The sequence below is a fragment of the Boleophthalmus pectinirostris genome, unplaced genomic scaffold (assembly GCF_026225935.1).
Source record: "Boleophthalmus pectinirostris isolate CB_2022bp ecotype Guang Dong unplaced genomic scaffold, ASM2622593v1 HiC_scaffold_5, whole genome shotgun sequence".
Lineage (NCBI taxonomy): Eukaryota > Metazoa > Chordata > Actinopteri > Gobiiformes > Gobiidae > Boleophthalmus > Boleophthalmus pectinirostris.
In genome coordinates, this window is record NW_026571404.1 from 37,648,340 (window position 1) to 37,666,135 (window position 17,796).

Below are 17,796 nucleotides of genomic sequence, written 5' to 3' on the forward strand. Positions count from 1 at the left end.
CCCCAAAAATAACAATAAGAAATCTTTTTAAATTGATGAACTCTTTCTTTTACAAAAAATTATAATATTATGAACAACCTGAAACTTTAAGAAAAATACAATTTCAACACAAAGTTTTAACATTAACTTGTATGTAAATAGGAATAAGTCAATTTTTCTTGTAAAATCCTGCACTCGGCTCCACTTTTCTCATGTTGGACATTTTTCTGATGAGGGTGTCACAGTCAACAGTCAAAACGATCGTCCTTTAAGAGCGTTTGGAAAGAGACAAGTCTTCATTTGTGCTGCTCTGGTGGGAGGGGCCACGTACAGAGACGCTGGAGACACTGCTGTGATAAACACCACAGAAAATTAACAAGATTTTAATAGAAAATATCATTAAAATATCCATCCATCTATCCATTTTCTTCTGCTTATCCGGGGCCGGGTCGCAGGGGCAGCAGACTAAGCAGGGACTCCCAGACTTCCCTCACCCCAGACATGTCCTCCAGCTCCTCCGGGGGGACCCCGAGGTGTTCCCAGACCAGCCCAGAGACATAGTCCCTCCAGTGTGTCCTGGGTCTTCTCCGGGACCTCCTCCCGGTGGGACATGCCTGGAACACCTCCCAAGAGAGGTGCCCAGGAGGCATCTGGAACAGATGCCCGAGCCACCTCAACTGGCTCCTCTCCATGTGGAGGAGCAGCGGCTTTACTCCGAGTTCCTCCTGTGTGACTGAGCTCCTCACCCTATCTCTAAGGGAGCACCCACCCACTCTGTGCACTCCCTTAGGAGGCTAATTAAAATATTTTTGTAGAAAATCAGCTGAGGGCCACATTAAAGGTTTTGGAGGGCCAGATCAGGCCCCCGGGCCTTGTGTTTGACACCTGTTGTTTAGAGCTTCCCTTTCCCTTTGAGTTCCCCTTTGATTTACGGACAAAATCGTGAAATAAAAACACCAGGATCAATTACAGTGGGTTAATGGATAAAAGCTCAAAACAGTTCTACGCAATACGTTTTCTTAAAAATAAGAAACTCTAAAAAACAAAAAGGCAAATAAGATTAAAACCAAAGACATTGCCTAAACATCATTGAATCAGCCATGTCCTTCACTACAATGTCTTCTGTCTGAGTGCCAAACTCATTCAATAAAGCTACCAGTACTTTTTCTTTGTGTCTGAGTCTCTTCAGGTTGAAATGTTGTTTTTTCTTTTCTTTTTCAATCATTTTTTTTGCAGTTCACTCTAATATAAAGTGTTGTCTCCTCAGATCAAGCTGAACAGTAAAGGCCTGATCTTCTCTGTGGGTCTTCTGCTGGCCTCAGTCTTCATGACGGTGAGTTTGTCTACTATATAAACCTTTTCACAACAGCCGGAAGTGCCCCGCTGGAGTTTTGTGGAACTCCCGGTGAATGCTTTTCTGGCAAAATGTGTGTGTAAATGTGTGTCGTATTCTTCACCAGCTTCATAAATCTGCCCCATCAGCAAATCTTCAACCAACAAGGTCCACAAAGGATAAACATTCTTGAATAATTTATCCACAACTACCAAGGGAAGACAGACGAAAACTTAAAGGAGACGACGATGCATTACTGACACACTGAACAAAACTAACAATATGGTATCTTAGGCTGCGTTCAGACTGCAGCCTGAAGTGACCCAAATCCCATTTTTTGGCCTCTATGTTCCTGTATCTGATCTTTTAATGACAGTCTGAACGACACAGATCCGATTTTTTCAAATGTGACCCAGGACACTTGGATATGTGCTCCTGAAACTGATACATATCTGATCTTCTGACATGTGACTTCAGTTTGAACGGTCAAAGTGCATTCATCCACCTACACGTTATCAACAAGACACAAACGTACACAAACTTTATTCTCGTCATATGAAAATTGTTCATGAACTCCGTGTCACTGAAGTGAAGCACATCACCACTCACCACTCTTGGCTCCGTCTCCACATCCACACGTTCCTTTCAACAGACGTCGCTGCTGCTGCCCCCAAAACACCACGGCCAAAAACCTCGTCCTTCTCCTTCTCAATCTCCTCCTTAAAACAAGTAAGTTGTTCATGTTCTGGCTCCGGTACGAGAGGAACTTTAAAATCTCCAGGTGCTCAATGCTGCGTCCATGTTTGGACAACGTCTGTAAACAAAGAGCACGCTCGCTGAGGTTGACGTCGTCTTGTCTCCAGTGCACATGTGGGACACTTTCGGGTTGTTTAATGTTCACACAGGGGATCACATACAAGACACATTTAACTGTAAATGTGAACGACCTCGCAAAAATATCGAATTTAAAAAAAAATCCGAATTGAGTGTTAAGCCCTGCAGTCTGAACGTAGCCTTAGTTATTAAGTAGTTAGACCTGATGCGGTCCTGGTTTAATCTTAGTTTAGTCCTAGTTTAGATCAAATTGGTCCAAAATATGGACACCTGGGACATTTCTTGTATAAAACTGGGACAAATCTGGTTTTGTATAAATCTGCTGGGACAGTGGACACAGGATAGAGCCTGCAGTCCTGCGGGACCCGTGGGACCCGACGCAAAACAGTGCAGCGCGGGACACATTTTGAAAGCTCACGCCGGGGGCGGGCGGGAGCAGGACTACACAACGCGGGAGCGAGCGGGTGGGATGATAAACTGCAGTCCCACAAACTATATATGAGTTTAAAGTAAAATGTACAAATGATGAATGTAAGAATATTATACATCATTTGTTTAATTGTTTCTTTGTAATGTTCTGATGCCAATTAACTTTATTAACTGGATTAATTTAATTAATTTACCTGATTGTTGATGTAAAGTGTTTAACTGTTATTCATAGACTGATTATATGTGTGTGTAACTTCAGTTAGTAAAATGATTCAAATGTTCCTCTAGATTACCAGACAAAAGGATAGTACAGATAAACACATAGTTCAGATGAAAGGATAGTTCAGATGAAATCAAACCACAGATTAAGAAATTGAAGACAGGACATTAAAGCTCCAAAATATGTTCTGGTTCTGTTTCTACTCTCTGACCGGAGTATTTATTGTCTGGATGAAGTGTCCCAGTACACATTCTACAGTCGTCCTAACTATGTCCAACACCAACACTAAACTGACACACTGTGGAATATTTTAGACATAACAAATGGTGCATCCAACCTTGCATCTTGTAAAACTAAATTATATATATGTATATGTATATGTATATATATATATATATATATATATATATATATATATATATATATATATATATATATATATATATATATATATATATATTAGGGGTGTCAAATTATCGCGTTAATTGCGATTGAATTAATTACAGTCATATTTAACGCGTTATGTTTTTTAATCGTGTTAATCTCATTTTTAATCTCTAACTTGACTGTTTCTGTATGCGAGCTGCTTTATTATAAAACCTGTTTTTATGTGTTGTTGGGACAACAACACACACACACACACACACAAAAACACATTTTATAATTTTTTTTATTTCGGTAATTCCACTCATTGCCGGAAACTGTCAGCTTCTTCTGGAGGGGCCTGAAAAGAGCCTTAAAAGAGAGTCCAGAAGGATTAAAGGTGTTCACAAACATGTCTCTTTATTAGGCTCACACAGGTACAGATCTCTTGATTCAAGTTGATTCACACAGCATCTCTCCACGTCACCTCTCCTAGTACAAGAAGAGCTGACAGCTTTATACTGACCATCTCGTCACAATATTGACAAACTGTAACTGGTATTTACAGGAAATTCACAGAAATGTTGACCTAGACAGTGTAACCACAGATAGTCATATGTTAAAGAGTTCAGACACTCCCCCTTTATGTCTCATATACATCACAAAGTCCATCATAACATGTCCCAAACTCATTGACATTTTAAAGTTCAGACACTGACTTCTCTTTATGACACATGTACAAGAACATTGAACCCCTCCCACATTGCATGGTGAATTAACATGAATGAAAAACTAAAAATACAGAAATTAATTCCCACAAAACCCACACAAAACGAGCGCAGTAAGAGCGATGTAAACGTCATATTCACGTTGGTGGCGTCAGTCACACAATGGACGAGGTGGAAGAGCCAGTAGAACAGAGCAGCAGTGCACAGGTAAAAACACATTCGTGTCTTGGAAATTCTTCTCCCGACGTGAAATATAAAAGAAAATAACAAATATAAAATCGCCTACAACTTAAATGTCACTGGTGAAAACAACCTGCATAGACTCATGATGTCTGCACTACTGTCCTATACACAAACACACAAACACACACAAACACACACACAAACACACACACACACCTTCATCATCGTCATTAACCTGAGAACGCGCGGACCACGTTTCCTTCCGTAGTTACTGCGCGGACACCGACGTGCTCCCGTGAGCCGCGTGTGGATCGTGTTTTCTCATGTACGCGGCGTAAACCGCGCTTCCTCCTGTGCGACTCTAAACCAGAACTAACACCAAGACTAAAACCAGGACTAAACCAGTCCACGACTAAACCAGGACTAAAACCAGTCCAGGACTAAACCAGGACTAAACCAGAACTAAAACCAGAACTAAAACCAGAACTAAACCAAACTCAGTCTAAACCAGGAACTAAACCAGAACTAAAACCAGAACTAAAACCAGGTCTAAACCAGGACTAAACCAGAACTAAAACCAGAACTAAAACCAGAACTAAAACCAGGTCTAAACCAGGACTAAACCAGAACTAAAACCAGAACTAAAACCAGGTCTAAACCAGGAATAAACCAGGACTAAACCAGAACTAAAACCAGAACTAAAACCAGATCTAAACCAGGTCTAAACCAGGTCTAAACCAGGACTAAACCAGAACTAACACCAGGACTAAAACAGGATTAATCCATTCCAGGACTAAACTAGGACTAAAGTAGGTCTAAACCAGGTCTAAACCAGGACTAAAACCAGTGATCTCATATATAAAGCATTTCTCTATCAATAATATTTTTAATATGGTTAAGGAAAGACTGGACTTTTTATTGTCTTTAAGTAGACAAAAGTTATTATGTTCAGATTTCCTCGTCTTTGCTACTTTACAGCAAACAGTTTCTTATTCATGGAGACTTGGGCTCAACAGACAATTTGGAGAGATTTGTTAAACAATAAATGACTTTATAAAGTCACTTTTTTAATCTATATCAGTCTTGACATGACAGCACTAATATATATATATATATATATATATATATATATATATATATATATATACATAGATATAGATAGATATATAGATAGATAGATAGATAGATAGATATATTCATTCATTTATTTAGTAATTTGGTCATTTCACTGATTTGGCAAAACGAGGACTCACTATTTTATTCCTTGCTTTGGTTCCTCTTTTGGTGACTGAGTCTGTAAGTGTCAAAAGCTTCAAAAGCTTCATGTTCATGTTGTGTAATCCTTCAGTCGTCCAGATACAGTCAGTTTATGCAGTCAGTTTCTCAGTGGAATATGAGTGTTCTCTCTGTGACAGAGGATGTGCTGCTGATGGGGAGTCTGTAAATGGTGGAAAAGGTTGGTGGTGCTTGAAGCTTTTAGTTGGCACCAACTTTGGGGGGAGGGGAGCGTGGGAGGGGAGGGCAAACAAGCGAAGCAGCAAGCTCAGAATTAAATATATAGACATATACGATCTGTCCGAATCCAATTTGTGTTTAAAAAATATCTCCACATATTTAAAATATCAAGATATCGCCCCTTTTCTGAAATCTGTAAATTTTCCAATGTATTTTTGAAAATGTCGTCTATTAAATCACTTACTGGCAGAACCAGTAATGAAATTAACAGAGAAAGAAATGCACACAAGCTAGAATGACTTTTTTGAAAGTCTTTTTTTTTTTTTTTTCATCTTTACTCAACTGAAACTTGATTCAATAAACAGACACAGAATCAGTGCAGTTTACTTTGGCCTTCATGTAAATCTGTGAGTGCACTAGAGTTCTTTGACAATATTTTTTACTTAACAGAGAAATTAAGACAAACAATATTTAATTTAATGGTTTTTATTTTCCAATTTTCAGATGCGGTAGTTCCAGTCTTCAGGTTTATCTTTCCCTTTTCCGTAGTCTATAGTATACAAGTCTATACCAGATCTAAACCTGGTCTAAAACTGACCCATTAACCTCCAGAGCGACAGTGGAGAGGAAAAACTCCCTTTGAGGAAGAAACCTCTGGCAGATCCAGGCCACAGGAGGGCGCCTCTGCCTCAGCGTGATTGGGTCAGGGCTACAAGAACTAAACCATGTCTAAACCAAGGACTAAACTAGGTCTAAACGAAGACTAAACCAGGTCTGAACCAGGTCTAACACCAGATCCAAACCTGGTCTATAGGCTGCTGGAACTAAACCACATCAAATCCAATCTCAGATTAACTGATCCAACGTTGGCCTCCTGTGCGTCTCCTGGGGGGTGAAAGGTCACCATCATGGTTGCTGTGGAAGACTCAGGGGAGAGGATAGACAGAACAGCCCTCATATACACGTGGGTTTAACCGGAGCCTACTGTTCTTTTGACAAATTTGGAAACATTTACACTCATATCTACTGAGATATAAACTTCAGTAGACAGTGTAAGTTACACTATTCCTGTTGGAGATTTAGCCGTACGACGCTACAGTAACAGTGGCACCAAAAACCCCTGTGTATTTCTTTGGTTCACCTGTCGTTACTGTCGTCCTTTAAACCTCAAATTGCCCAAGAAATGTCATTTAGACAAACTTCCAATTTCTTTCTACAGATTCCAACTGGTCGGGAGGAAGTTTCAATACTCATCATGCTGATTTTGAGACAAACAGTGGATCTCCTGACCTCTTTCCACAAAGCCAACCGGTCCACTCTGTTCAAGATCAGTTCTGATAAAGTATTATCAATGACACTGTCCTTGTTGAGGGGGCGTGACTTGGCCGACAGGGGGCGCAGGTGTTCCGTGCACCTTAAAATTGTACAGACAGGTGTATTCCGTGTTGCCCCAGTTGGACTCCACCTGCAGTCGTACATGTTTAAAAGATACACCTTTCCGTCCTGAAATCGCAAACGTTTGGAAACCCGGTTCCCCCGTGTCGTAGAAAAATCGTCCGAGTAGTTGCTCCGTTCCATCCAACGTCATCTTCCCCTAAAAAAAGAAGAAAATCAGATGTTTAGTTTAATGTGTGGATTAAATAAGGACATCAGGACTTAAACAGATTTAAGGTTCAAGATAAAATTGATCTTAAACAATTTGGAATGAAGGAGACTGAAACAGGAGGACCAAATGAAGTTCAACTAATATTAACTAGGATACAAAAACAGTTAACCCTGGAGTTTCGATCAGTCAGTTTTCAGTTTCAGTCATATTTTGGTCTTTTTTTCAATTCTTCTGGACGTGTTTAGAAATACAGTATCCATCTATCTACTTCCACTTTTCCAAATTACAAATACCAGCTTCAATAAAACAAAATAAATAGAACAGAACCCATGACTTACGTAGACAGCGAAGTGCTTGGGTGCCGATGTGGTCTCCCCGGTTGGCGATTGGGTCTTGGTGATGTGCCCCAGTGTCACGTGGGTAATTTGGATGTTCTGGGCCAGTTGGATGTGAAGGTGTCCTTTGTCTCCAGCGAAGGGCCAGCAGTAGCCGGGGATCAGGGGGGAATCAGGGCGCAGCACAAAGAGATGTTTGGAGCACAACAGCCACTGGATCATCTCCAATACACCGTGTCGAAAGTAGGTGGGGCTAGAGCGAGATCGGAGAACTGTGGCCTCTGTGGGGAAAATGAGACAAAGATCCATTTTTGGATTTAGTCAGCGAGTCAAACCATTTCTTCTACTGTACACTGAGACTTTTAAAATACATTTGAAGTCACCACATTTTTCACTTCATGAAATATACTTGCATGTATTTATTTTTGTTGTGTAGTTTCTTAAAGGACAAGGTTTATGTTTGTGTTCATTTGTTTATAAAATGTACTATAGAAATCAAATGGATGAAACAGAGCCAGTAGCCGTCAGGTGTAGTGTAATTAAAGACATGTTTGTAAGAGGTTTGATACTTACGCTGTGACAGAAGAGCGTAGTTTACCATCAGTGGAGCATCTCCTGCTGCTAGTACTGCTCTGTGCCCTCTTAGTGCACCTCCTACACCTCCTACATCTCCTACACCTCCTACACGTCCTACATCTCCTGCTGCTAGTACTGCTCTGTCCCCTCCTAGTGCACCTCCTGCACCTCCTGCATCTCCTGCACCTCCTACACCTCCTACATCTAGCTGGAATCTAGGAGTTGTTCCACTGAAAACAAGAAAAACATGGGTTACACGCTTTTCAAGTTGAATTATTTAAATGAAAAGTATTTTGGACATGTTACTTACCATCTTCCTGCAGTGTATAAATAAACAAGATGGCTCCAAGCAGCATGAACAACACCATGCCCAAAACCTCAAACTGCGTGGGCAGGTAGTTGGGCTTTGGCTGTTTGGTTGAATTAGTTCGAGAAGGCAGTGGCAGTGGCAGTGGCAGTGGCAGTGGCAGTGGCACAAAGTGATGCTTTTCATCATCACGCTGTCTCTGCCTTCGTCGCTTGAAGACTCTGCAAACAAGAAAACATTTGGAATGAGTCATTTTGTAGAAATGTAAAAGTAAAAGTAGAGTTCAGTGTCATTTGGGATTCTAGGGACTGAGTTACTTAAGTAAAAGTACAGTTACTTAGTTAAAGCTGTACTCAGTCACAAGTCCAAGTGTAGTACAGTCCAGTATGAGCTTAAAGATCCTATATTACACAAAACTGACTCTTGTGAGCTTTTAGTCACAATTATCCCCCAAAATCTACTTAACTACAGAAACATTAGTATTTTACTTTTCACCGCTGGTCCCAGTGTGGTCCCATTGTTACCACAGCCCTGTACTCTGCTATTGAAATGAAGCTCTTTTTATATCACAGAACTCAAACTTACCTGAAGAGTCTTTCCTTGTAGCTGATGACGGATTTGTCCTGTGGTCCATAATAACCCTTTTCCTGAAGACGGACACTGCGCCTTAATTCTGGACAAAAATCACAAAAGTACAAATAATCAGTTAATCAAATGTCCTAACATGCATCAAGGCTTGCCCAAGATCTCACAATCGGATCGAAATCACAATTTGAGTTGGTGCAATTATTTAGTCATTTCGACTTTTACAAACATATCCTGAAATGTTCCTGTGTGTCACATGTCCTCTTTGTGTCTCTACAGGGTCTTATTCTGTGTAAAAGCTGCTCACACTGTAGTTAAGAGCTCTACAAACATGTTCTGAAATCCATGGGCTCTTTGTATTAGTTTGTCAGTTCAGATCTCTCCCATGTGAATGTGCCTGGATTTGTTTCTATGTTCACACAGAACAGAATCCTACTTTTTAAACATATATTGCAAATCTGATCACAGTTGCAGTACTTTCTGTACAGCGTACATACAACACAATGCAAAGTGAGTGCATTTTGGTTGAGACGCAAAACATATTGTAACTTTTCAAACTTGAAATTTCAATGTACTGACCAGAAAAATGTGTATTGTGTGAAATTAAATCTGTAGTTCACCAAAAAACATCAAATCTGGAACAAAACCAGTGTTGCATTTCAACGTTTTCCACACAGAGTTGAGATCCTGGCTTGAACTTACCTGGGGTTGAACGTTCCATTTCTGTCGTGTTTTTCTCTCGTAGAACTAAAACTGAAAGTGTTGTTGGAAGAATTTGTCGAAATCTCCTGCTTCTCACTCTCTGGAAACAAACACGTCTTACTTGTACGAAAACCTGTACAGAAGTGAGGGGCTTTGTAGTCTATTATCTGTGATGTCATAAAGTGAGATGACATCGTCATGGCAACCGGAACTATGGCAGCTGAGCCGCCAGAATTTGAAAAACAACACAAGAATAAGTTCTATATGGAATTGTACAGATTAAAACACAGACTGTGTGCATTGGTAATTGTAATATTGGTGTGTTAATGTAATGTTTGTAATAATGTTACTGTTTATTCATATTTCAGTTCACGCTCTTCATACAGCGTATTTCCTAAACAAAACAAAATTTACATAAAAATAGTCATAAAATATGAATAAAATGGAAATTTTCAATCGTCAAAATGTGTGTTTAAACTGCCTTTGTTAAGGTTTAGATAATGTCAAAAGTTGAATAAACTGTCATTCTAAAAGTGCAGAAATATTACTTCCTATTTGTATTTGTAAGACTACATTACCATATGATATTTTTATTTTGAGCTCCGTAGACATACACCTTGTATTCTAAGGCTGTGTTCAGTCTGCAGCCTGAAGTGACCCAAATCCCATTTTTTCGCCGCTATGCTCCTGTTTCTGATCTTTTAATGACAATCTGAATGACACAGATCCGATTTTTTCAAATGCGACCCAGGGCGTTTGAATATGTGCTCCTAAAACCGATACATATCTGATCTTTTGACATGCGACTTCAGTCTGAACGGCCAAAGCTCATCCATCCACCTACACGTTATCAACAAGACACAAACATCACTATTCTGCTCTGAAGTAGGTGAAAATTGTTAATGAACTCCGTGTCACTGAAGTGAAGCACATCACCACTCACCACTCTTGGCTCCGTCTCCACATCCACACATTCCTTTCAACAGACGTCGCTGCCGCTGCCCCACAAAACACCACGGCCAAAAACCTCGTCCTTCTCCTTTTCAATCTCCTTAAAACAAGTAAGTTGTTAATGTTCTGGCTCCGGTACGAGAGAAACTTTAAAATCTCCAGGTGCTCAATGCTGCGTCCATGTTTGGACAACTTCTGTAAACACAGAGACGCTCACTGAGGTTGACGTCGTCGTGTCTCCAGTGCACATGTGGGACACTTTTGGGACGTTTAATGTTCACACTGGAGATCACATACAAGTCACATTTAATTGGAAATGTGAACGACCTCGCAAAAACATCGGATTTCACACAAAAAAAATCCGAATTGAGCGTTAAGCCCTGCAGTCTGAATGTAGCCGTAGAGAGGTCTCACAATCAAACTGCACAAATCTATCTATCTCTGCTAACATTGACATCGTGAAATTGATTTTTAAATTTAATTGTAGAATCAGTCTGAGTGAACAAGTTCCTTCTGTTTTATTCATGACCATAATGTTAGTTTTGTTCAGTAGTTCTCTCGTGCGTCGTTGTTCTCCTTTAAGCTTTTGTCTTTCTTCCCTTAATAGTTGTGGATAAATTCTTCATGGTAGAATGTTTATCCTTTGTGGACCTTGTTGGTTGAAGGTTTGGTGATGGGGCAGATTTATGAAGGTGGTGGAAAACCATTAACCAGAAGTTCCACAAAACTACAGCGGGGTTTAGAGAAGCTCCTCTGTGTGTCTGAGTTCTGTAGATCAGATTCATCTATTGTTTTTTCGAGAAACCCTATAGTTTAAACTGAGCTGGAGACAGGTCAGAATTCTATGGTGGAATTTGCTGTTTAATAATTAATGACACTATTTTCAGGTCTACGTTATAATGCAGGGGTCTCCAACCTTTTTCCTCTGGTGAGCTACTATCACAAAAAGAGAATGCCAGAGAGCTACTAGTTTCAGCAGTTACAAGAAATGAAGTATGTTTAAGCACCACTGCGAATCTTAAATGAGGTACAGTTAAACGCCTATAAAACATAAACCATTATCCATTCATTAGTGCACAAAGTGAGGCATCAAAAGGATACATGTACATTTGTAAAAGGCTTTTAATTGATCACATTTGACTGATTCAGGATTGAGAAATCCCTTGGCCAGATACTTGGAAGAGGGTGGAGCGCTACTGGTAGTTCCCGAGCTACAGGTTGGAGACCCCTGTTATAATGTTTCCTCATCATAAACATACTTGGGGCTGTGTTTTGTTTCATTCACACAAATAGAAAATGTTCCAGTTTGTGATCATGTCATGCAGTAATACACAGTACAAGTGCTCCATTGTGTTTTTAATCTTTGTCATTAGACTCATTTAAATCGGGTGTACACTGTGCGATTTTTGACCCTTTTTGAGCCGATTTTTCACTCGTGCGACTGTTTTGGGGATCAGGCCGAGTTTTGGCTTCATCGTGTGTCGTGTTTCGTGTAGTAAACATGGGGTAAAGAACCGATTAATACCTCACGACCAGCTCCCGATCGGCATTCGTAGGTCACAAGAAAATCAAACTTGTTTGAAATCCAGTCGCCTCTTATGAGGGTTTCACTCTGTTGAAGTCGTTCCACGAGCCGATTTGCCAGAATCTGTCAGACTGAGCATGTGCGGATACAGAAGCAGAAGCAGGATATGAGGTTGTGGAGGACGATGGCGCCGGCGAGTGTTTTGGACACAGGACATGGAGGCGCAGCTAATCGAGCAACACAGAACACAAGTTTGGTGAAAAACTTGATGCTACTTACCTCCAGTTCCTTCTGAAAAACTGACAACCTGTACTGCCCACGTCTGTCCACGTCTGTCCACGTCTGCCCACGTCTGCCCACGTCTGCCCACGTCTGTCCACGTCTGTCCACGTCTGTCCACGTCTGCCCACGTCTGTCCACGTCTGCCCACGTCTGCCCACGTCTGCCCACGTCTGTCCACGTCTGCCCACGTCTGCCCACGTCTGTCCACGTCTGCCACGTCTGTCCACGTCTGTCCACGTCTGTCCACGTCTGCCCACGTCTGCCCACGTCTGCCCACGTCTGCCCACGTCTGTCCACGTCTGTCCACGTCTGTCCACGTCTGCCCACGTCTGCCCACGTCTGTCCACATCTGTCCTGCCATTTCTTTGACCAGATTCGTCGCCTCTTCTTTTTGGGCTTGTCTGTGCAGAGAATGGCACAAGTTGCCAAGGCAGCGTGTCTGTTTTTTTGCTTGGATCAGCATGTCTGTGTCTGTGGTTTTCCAATTCTGTGGTTTTCTAATTCTGAAACAACTCCAGTCGTTATGTGAACGTCCAGTGTGCGCAGGCAGGTCACATTCAAGCATCAGTTCGTACAGTGTGAGAACATGATTCGTGAGCTGTGAACTTTTAAACCCTGCGATTTGGTCGTACAATTTAAGCTGGGGCTGAGTGACACGCCCGAAAATATCGCACAGTGTACACCCGGCATTAGATGATTTCAGCCCTACAACTGCCAATCTCTACTGAACAAAATATAAAATGTAGCTGTTAACTTGAAAACTACTGCTTCATGACATCACAAGGTGGAACAGAACATTTTGATCTTTGGAGATGTAGACAGACTAATAATAAAGTGTTACTCAAACATGTGTAAATGAAACACATAACACAACTCCAGGTCTGTTTTTGCAGAGGTAACAACATTATAAGATGATTAAAAGCTCACAAGTCAATTTTGTGTAATATACGAACCTTAACGGTCAGGTTGCAGATTTGTTGACCTGGTTTATGGTTCATATCTCTGTAATTACCGGGCCTATCCAAAGGAAACAAAAAACTGGCACAAAGTTCAGTGTCTTCTCTGTCAACACAAATTAACTAAGTTGAAATATTTTTCACACAATAGCGTCAGAAAGTGGTGCCATTATTCAAGCCCAAAGATGCGATTGTTGTCAGTTGAAAGGACTTTAATGCTACATTCAGACCACTTAATTATTAGACTAGACTAGACACGCATCGTCCATATGACCAGTCTGTGGAGCCGATACAAAACAGAATGATAAGGTTCAACATTTATGGTAGTTATAGAAGTTTTTTATGCTGTAGGTGTTTCATTCTAATGTTTTATTTTGTAGGTGTTTCATTCTAGTATTTTATTTTGTAGATGTTTCATTCTAGTGTTTTATTTTGTAGGTGTTTTATTCTAGTGTTTTATTTTGTAGGTGTTTCATTTTAGTCTTTTATTTTGTAGGTGTTTCATTCTAGTGTTTTATTCTAGTGTTTTATTTTGTAGGTGTTTTATTCTAGTGTTTTATTCTAGTGTTTTATTTTGTAGGTGTTTTATTCTAGTGTTTTATTTTGTAGGTGTTTCATTTTAGTCTTTTATTTTGTAGGTGTTTCATTCTAGTGTTTTATTCTAGTGTTTTATTTTGTACGTGTTTTATTCTAGTGTTTTATTTTGTAGGTGTTTCATTCTAATATTTTATTTTGTAGGTGTTTCATTCCAGTCTTTTATTTTGTAAATGTTTCATTCTAGTGTTTTGTTTTGTAGGCGTTTCATTCTAGTGTTTTATTTTGTAGGTGTTTCATTGTAATGTTTTATTTTGTAGATGTTTCATTCTAGTGTTTTATTTTGTAGGTGTTTCATTTTAGTCTTTTATTTTGTAGGTGTTTCATTCTAGTGTTTTATTCTAGTGTTTTATTTTGTAGGTGTTTCATTTTAGTCTTTTATTTTGTAGGCGTTTCATTCTAGTGTTTTATTTTGTAGGTGTTTCATTCTAGTGTTTTATTTTGTAGGCGTTTCATTCTAGTGTTTTATTTTGTAGGTGTTTCATTGTAATGTTTTATTTTGTAGATGTTTCATTCTAGTGTTTTATTTTGTAGGTGTTTCATTTTAGTCTTTTATTTTGTAGGCGTTTCATTCTAGTGTTTTATTCTAGTGTTTTATTTTGTAGGTGTTTCATTTTAGTCTTTTATTTTGTAGGCATTTCATTCTAGTGTTTTATTTTGTAGGTGTTTCATTCTAGTGTTTTATTTTGTAGGTGTTTCATTGTAGTATTTTATTTTGTAGGTGTTTCATTCTAATATTTTATTTGGTAGGTGTTTTATTCTAGTGTTTTATTTTGTAGGTGTTTTATTCTAGTGTTTTATTTTGTAGGTGTTTCATTCTAATATTTTATTTTGTAGGTGTTTCATTCTAGTCTTTTATTTTGTAAATGTTTCATTCTAGTGTTTTATTTTGTAGGCATTTCATTCTAGTCTTTTATTTTGTAAGTGTTTAATTCTAATGTTTTATTTTGTAGGTGTTTATTTCTAGTGTTTTATTTTGTAGATGTTTCATTCTAGTATTTTATTTTGTAGATGTTTCATTCTAGTCTTTTATTTTGTAGGTGTTTCATTCTTATGTTTTATTTTGTAGATGTTTCATTCTAGTCTTTTATTTTGTAGGTGTTGGGGGTCCATCTGAACAAGTGGACTCTGGACCGGCGTTTGGGTCTGATGTGTCTGATGCTTTACTCCGTCTTCCTCTGCTTCTCCTGCCTCATCGAATACAACATCTTCACCTTCGTCAACCTGCCCACCTGCCGCGAAGACAAGTGAAAAGAACTACAGAACAAAACTACAACAAAAAAACGACAGGAAGCCCACACACGTCCCACAGTGCAATACCGAGAGGGAACGAGCTACTACTGCTACGGGGACTTTTAATTTGAAAAATCCCTCATTTCTCACAGGGGAAGTGCGGAGAGGAGAGGGGACACAGTGATGATGTACACAAGCTGCTAAACGTTTGTTTTGAAAGGAATTTAAGCAATGGTTTCAAATAGTTACTGTAAGGATCTGGTGCACATTTAATGACAATGCAAAGGAACCGTAAGACTACAATACACTGCCAATAGATTATATGTTTTACTAGATGTTATATTAGAGTTAAAGACGCTGTACCTGATTTTTACCGTCTTAAAAACGTTAAAAAACAAAAAAAAACAAAAAAACAGAACTAGTTCATTTGAAACAGTTTGCAGTGGTCCAGAGTTATTCCTCATTTACCTTACGCATTCAGAACATCCTAATTACTCACCGCGATGAGTTTATAAGCGCTTTTCGCAATGCTGCCGTCACAGTAAATGCAACAACTAGCATGCTAATCACGTACTTCCTGATTTAAACGCAGACAGCACACAGAGGACTTATTTTGGGGCCGAAAATCAGGTACAGGTCCTTTAACTGTAATCAAAACGAACTGAGGTATTAGAATTTTCATGTTTACCGTATCGCACACTCTGATAAGCTACTCTAGCGTTATTTCATTTGTAAATTAATGTGAAAAAGGTCCTATATTATGCATTTATAGCTTAAATATATGAAAAATATGTATGAACTTTACAAACATTGAGAAGCACTTACTGGATTATAACCTAATGACATCACAAGCTGGTACGGAGTATTTTGAAAGAGACAGAAAATCAGTAAAACAACACAACGTTTTGCATATTATAGGACCTTTTAAAACTATATCCAAATTGGACCAAAAATACTTATTATATTACAAATGTATTTACTTTTATCACAAAGGACCTACTAGATTGACAAATACCAAACAAAGCTTCTTGGTGAGGTGGGTAGATTAGCCTAAAATTATACTCAAATAAGTGTAGTGTTACTTCAAAATAATACTACTCAGGTAAAAGTAATAGCATAAGTAACTGTCTGAATTGAAGAACAAAAGATTAAATGCGTAAAATCTGATATCTTTCAAGAACAGACACTAAAATTTAATTCAAATGTTCAAATAATTTCATAATGTCAGTTGCCACAGTGGGAAGAGGAACCACAACTTTTACTCAAGTGAAAGTACTGTTACACTAGGGTGACCAGATTTCCCTTTGTGAAAACCCGGACACCTTACCGGAGGTGAGAGGTGGGGCCTCGACATTGAGCTACAGTCGTCCCTCGCTATATTGCGGTTCACCTTTCGTGGTCTCGCGGTTTCACGGATGTTTTTGTGTGCAATTTTGCATGCTTTTTTTTTTTTTTTTTTTTTTACAGCGTATGAACGTGTATTGCCTATTATGGGTGGGTAGTAATTACACATGGGTGGGTCAGGACTAAACCAGGTCTAATCTTGGATTTAAGAGAAAGAACGCCAAGCAGTTCGTCCGCAAATTGCGATCGAGCAATTGCTGCGTTTACCTTCATGAGGTGCAGAGTTGAGCCGGTTCTTTCTCCTGCGGTCACCTGGTTTAGTCCTGGTTTAGTCCTAGTTCAATCCTGGATTAGTCCTCCTCTTCAGTCCTGAAATCAGTCCTGGGTTAGTCCTGGTTTTGTCTCAGTTCAGTCCGTGGTGTAGGCAGCGCAAAAGTTTGATATAATCTTGGGTTAATGGGCAGGTGCGGCGCTGTTCTGCGGCATTGTACTGTGGCGTTGTTCTGCGGCGCTGTACTGCGGCGCTGTACTGCGGCGCTGTACTGCGGCGTTGTTCTGCGGCGCTGTTCTGCGGCGCTGTTCTGCGGCGCTGTTCTGCGGCGCTGTTCTGCGGCGCTGTTCTGCGGCGCTGTTCTGCGGCATTGTACTGCGACGCTGTTCTGCGGCGCTGTACTGCGACGCTGTTCTGCGGCGCTGTACTGCGGCGCTGTTCTGCGGCGCTGTACTGCGGCGTTGTTCTGCGCCGTTGTTCTGCGCCGTTGTTCTGCGCCGCTGTTCTGCGGCGCTGTACTGCGCCGCTGTTTTGCGGCGTTGTACTGCGGCGTTGTTCTGCGGCGTTGTTCTGCGGCGTTGTTCTGCGGCGTTGTTCTGCGGCGTTGTTCTGCGGCGCTGTTCTGGTGCGGTCCTGTACTGGGGTCTCCAAAAATGGACCCGTGAAGGACTCTGCACTGTAGGCTCCATTACGGACCAGGATGGAAAACGGAAAAGTTCTTGTACAATGTTAAATGCGCTTTTGTACTTCGGCATGTTGCAGACTGACCGACTGTTTGTGTCTCGCTCCTTCTGAGTCACAGACGCTATGAGAGACACTCAGTTTAATGTCCCCAATGAAAGATCATGAAAACCTGGACATTTCCATCACTTAACAAAAAAACAAAAAAACCCGGACGCCCAGGACAGGACACAAAAAACAGCCATGTCTGAGGAAAAACAGATGTTTGGTCACCCTGTGTTACACTATATTACTCAAGTAGGAGTAAAGTATGGTGTCTGAAAA

At 40.1% G+C, this 17,796-nt stretch overlaps 2 protein-coding genes across 2 annotated transcripts in view; one reads left to right on the forward strand and one right to left on the reverse strand.

Annotated features, from left to right (window-relative positions):
• Positions 1–15,194, forward strand: part of LOC110168528 (sodium/potassium/calcium exchanger 3-like) — a 135,906-nt gene extending 120,712 nt beyond the window's left edge. The window contains exons 19-20 of the mRNA XM_055162462.1: positions 1,247–1,312; positions 15,042–15,194. Of these exons, the coding sequence (XP_055018437.1) occupies positions 1,247–1,312; positions 15,042–15,194 (219 nt within the window). The remainder of the gene's footprint in view (positions 1–1,246; positions 1,313–15,041) is intronic.
• On the reverse strand, positions 6,037–8,080 carry LOC129411627 (SUN domain-containing protein 3-like). Its single transcript, XM_055163011.1, has 3 exons — positions 8,039–8,080; positions 7,469–7,746; positions 6,037–7,118 (listed from the first exon to the last, which is right to left on the reverse strand). The coding sequence occupies exons 1-3, from the start codon at positions 8,064–8,066 to the stop codon at positions 6,873–6,875; spliced, it is 552 nt and encodes a 183-aa protein (XP_055018986.1). The 5' UTR covers positions 8,067–8,080; the 3' UTR covers positions 6,037–6,872.
• Positions 15,195–17,796: the final 2,602 nt, after the last annotated feature.